Below are 4,155 nucleotides of genomic sequence, written 5' to 3' on the forward strand. Positions count from 1 at the left end.
TTTTCCTAAAAAAAAAACGCTTGGCACTCAAGGTGTTAAAAGGGCGTTTGATAATGCCACCCCCAACACGCCGTATCACGTGATGAATGCCGCGTCCTCTTTGGTGTTGAAGCTTAGCGAGTGTTCGAATACAAAAGATGTCACCATAAAGCTGCGATTCCACAACCACGACAACCCTCCGTGCAAACAACCGATAGCGTGCCGGTTCTGGAGTCATCTTCCCGACGTTGGCCTGATTCCGCGTGTGACAACCCGCATGGGGATAGTTGATCGGTTGCGAGCGAACGCGATGGTCATTTTCCCCCAAAAAACCTTTTATTAAACCTCTCGCACTTGTTTACTTCTAGAACAACCTAGCAAAGGAGGCGATCGTGACCCACCGAAGGAACCAAACACTCAAGAACCATCACATCCGGTGTAACGGAGAAGACGAACGAACACCGGCGGGAACAGGGAAAGCGATAACGCTACCGTAACGTCGTTACGATGAAATTCGCCGAGCATCTCTCCGCACACATCACACCGGAATGGCGCAAGCAGTACATCAATTACGAGGTAGGTGTAGAGCGCATTATACCGCGGCCTCTATCACCGGACCGGATCCAGGCCAGTGAGAATTATCAGTACCATCTGCTCGCACATCCGCGTGTTTGTTTGTTTGATTCCCAGCGCGCAGAGGGTGACTAGTTCCTATCTATCGTCTAGTCACTTTGGCGACGCTTTCAAAAGCCCGTATGATTGTGATGGAGGCCGTAATAAACACGAGGGGACCTGACAATTAGCGTCTGAGGTCGGGGGAAGTGATACGATGCGATACAAGCCGTATTAGAGCTCACTTAATTGGGATGCTCGAGCAGAGCTTAGCTCAATAACCGCAGACGGTTGAAGAAGCCGTGGAATCGATGCCTAATTGTGGCCTAATTATGCTTTTCACATCACCGTAGGAAATGAAAGCGATGCTTTACACCGCCAACGAGGAGGCACCGGCCCTCGACAGCGTGGAGGAGGACGTACGAAAGCGCCACTTTGCCAACTTTGACGAAAACTTCTACCACTACTGTGATCAGGAGCTGAAGAAGATCAACACGTTCTACTCGGAGAAGCTGGCGGAGGCGACGCGAAAGTATGCCGCCCTTATCACGCAGCTGCGGACAACGCTCGAGAGCCAACAGAAGAGCAAGAGCAAGGGCCACAGCCACAAACCGATCAATTTGCCGTACCGGAAGGCACAGGAGCTTAAGCTCGCGTTCAGCGAGTTCTACCTCAGCCTGATACTGCTGCAAAACTATCAGAACCTCAACCACACCGGTTTCCGCAAGATCCTGAAGAAGCACGACAAGATACTTGCGTCCGACAATGGCGCCCACTACCAGAAGGAAAACGTGGAAATGAGCCACTTTTTCGTCAACAAGGACATCGACAAGCTGATCAACGACACGGAAACGACGGTCACGTCGCAGCTCGAGGGTGGCGATCGGCAGCGGGCGATGAAACGGCTGCGGGTGCCACCATTAGGCGAACAGCAGAGTCCCTGGACCACATTTAAGGTTGGCCTGTTCAGTGGCAGCTTCGTGGTGCTATTTGTTGCCGTCATCCTGTCGGCCATCTTCCACGATGGCGCCTCGAGCGAGAATCTCAAAATCGCCTTCCGGCTATACCGTGGCCCGTTGCTGCTGATCGAGTTTATCTTTCTGATTGGCGTGAACATCTACGGTTGGCGGTCGTCTGGCGTTAATCATGTGCTTATATTCGAGCTGGACCCACGCAACCACCTTTCCGAACAGCACCTTATGGAGATGGCGGCCATCTTTGGTGTGGTGTGGACGCTCAGCCTGCTGAGCTTTCTGTACAGTGCCAGCTTGAGCATACCGCCGTACGTTAACCCGCTGCTGATGACCGGGATCATGATCGGTTTCCTTATTAACCCGCTGCGGGTGTTTCGCTACGAGGCGCGCTTTTGGTTGCTGAAGACCGTCGGTCGGATGGTGGCCGCACCGTTCTTTCACGTCGGTTTCGCTGATTTCTGGCTGGCGGATCAGCTGAACAGCCTTGTTACAGCGTTGTTGGATTTTCAGTTCCTAACATGCTTTTACGTAACCAACGGCAACTGGTTGGAGGCAGGCAGTACGTACCCAATATCGTCGTTTTGTGGCATTGTTCTGTCTTTTTTGAGCGAAGATTGTCGTATTCATTTGGAAAAATATGTCATTTTACAATTTTCTTAGGCTGCTTTTGTCTTGCAGGGGATTTATCCCTAGATAGTATTCTTGGCTTATCAAGCAAACATTGTTTTTATTCACTTAGAAACATTCAACTTCAATAGAGTATGAAATATGAATATAAATTTTGAAAGTAAGTCGATTTTTTAAAATGAATTTGGATAAATATGCTACTATGCGACGCTCAAATTAGGCAGGAGTCAATGTAGTATTGCGCTTTTTCAATAGCTTTAATGTAAACTGTCGTTCTTTTGTAGATACCCGCCAATGTATGGAAGAAAGCTACATCATCCGGCCTTTGGTGAACTGCTTACCGGCATGGTTCCGATTTGCGCAATGTCTACGACGTTACAGGGATTCTCGGGAAGCGTTCCCGCATCTGGTAAACGCTGGCAAATATGCAACTACATTTTGCGTTGTTATATTCGCCACCTTACGTTCCGCGAATGCTTGTAAGTGTACAGAAACGCCATTAATTTTTCATAATTGCAATCTAATAATTATTCGTCTTTTTTCAGCCAAATACGAAGACTCTTCGGAGAACGTATTTCTTTGGTTGTGGCTTCTGAGTTCCGTCGTTTCGTCCTGTTATGCGTACTCTTGGGACATCAAAATGGATTGGGGGTTGTTCGATAAAAATGCGGGAGAAAACACGTTTCTACGTGAAGAGATCGTCTATTCGATGCCGGTAAATATTCAGCCAACTCGCTGTTTCGAAAGCATGTGTTCTACTCAACTGTATTATGTGCTTGCAGTTTTTCTACTACTTCGCCATCATTGAGGATCTGGTTCTGCGCTTCGTTTGGATTCTAACGTATGCGCTTACGGAGAATAAGCTTGTCAGCGGTGATCTTATGACTTCGATCCTCGCGCCACTGGAAGTGTTTCGTCGTTTTGTGTGGAACTTCTTCCGCCTCGAGAACGAACATCTCAACAACTGCGGTAAGTTCCGTGCCGTGCGAGACATTTCTATTGCTCCGATAGACTCGAACGATCAAGTGATCATATTGAAAATGATGGACGAAGAGGATGGCGTTGTTAATCGGTGAGTAACTACTGAGTACGATTGTATATCGAATCGATATTCTTTACATTTGGTTTTTCTTCCGTATCTATCAGGTACACTAAACACAACCGACCAAAGCCTAAAAAAGTGAAAGACGACCGAAGACCATTGCTGCCCGCGTTTAAGGGTACGCACGAAGCCACCCCAACGGATGCCACCAGCACCAAGAATGTTTAAAAGTGTCCATATTGTTTTGTGTTTTTAATGCGTGGTACTCAAATTTTATTCCAAAGAGCAAGGAGAATGTACTGGCCACGCCAACCCTTGTTCGATGACTATTTTTAGCCTGTACTTAGGGTGTACTTATATTTTTTATTTGATTTTTCTCTGGTTTCCTCGAGCCAGACTGTATCAACTCCTTTCAGAAACTGGGACCTAAACTTTTTTAGATAGCTATTGGTTTATTGTGAAAGTAGAAGCACGATGGAGTGCAAGAGTTAATGTTCAAATTGGATCAACATCATTTGTTTTAAAATTGCGTGTTTTATGAGGATAGCGATACTTATTATTTTTTCAAATGATTTATAATGTTAGTGCTTCAATTGCCTTAAACATTTTTTCGTGTTATTTACAACTAACAGGATGGTACGGCATCGGTCATGTATGATCACAGTTAGGCCAATGAACCATTTTGTCATCGAAATCATTAGAAAATCATTTTTCTGATAAACAAATGCTATCATATTACGGATTGTCATTCAGCTAGGTTAATCATATTTAAAAACATTTTAAAATATTAGATATTTTAGATTTCTTCCATCGCTTTGATCGTGACGATTATTACAGCAAAGAATATTTTATTACGAACATTATCTAGGTAGCATTGCTTTTTGTGCGGTACCAATATTACAAGACCTTAAGTGATAAAAT

At 45.6% G+C, this 4,155-nt stretch overlaps 1 protein-coding gene across 1 annotated transcript; it reads left to right on the plus strand.

Annotated features, from left to right (window-relative positions):
* Positions 1-486: 486 nt before the first annotated feature.
* Positions 487-3,462, plus strand: LOC128729298 (xenotropic and polytropic retrovirus receptor 1). Its single transcript, XM_053822965.1, has 6 exons — positions 487-555; positions 945-2,124; positions 2,477-2,671; positions 2,738-2,907; positions 2,975-3,264; positions 3,339-3,462. The coding sequence occupies exons 1-6, from the start codon at positions 487-489 to the stop codon at positions 3,460-3,462; spliced, it is 2,028 nt and encodes a 675-aa protein (XP_053678940.1).
* Positions 3,463-4,155: the final 693 nt, after the last annotated feature.

Source organism: Anopheles nili, chromosome X (genome assembly GCF_943737925.1).
Source record: "Anopheles nili chromosome X, idAnoNiliSN_F5_01, whole genome shotgun sequence".
In the NCBI taxonomy this organism is placed as follows: Eukaryota; Metazoa; Arthropoda; class Insecta; order Diptera; family Culicidae; genus Anopheles; species Anopheles nili.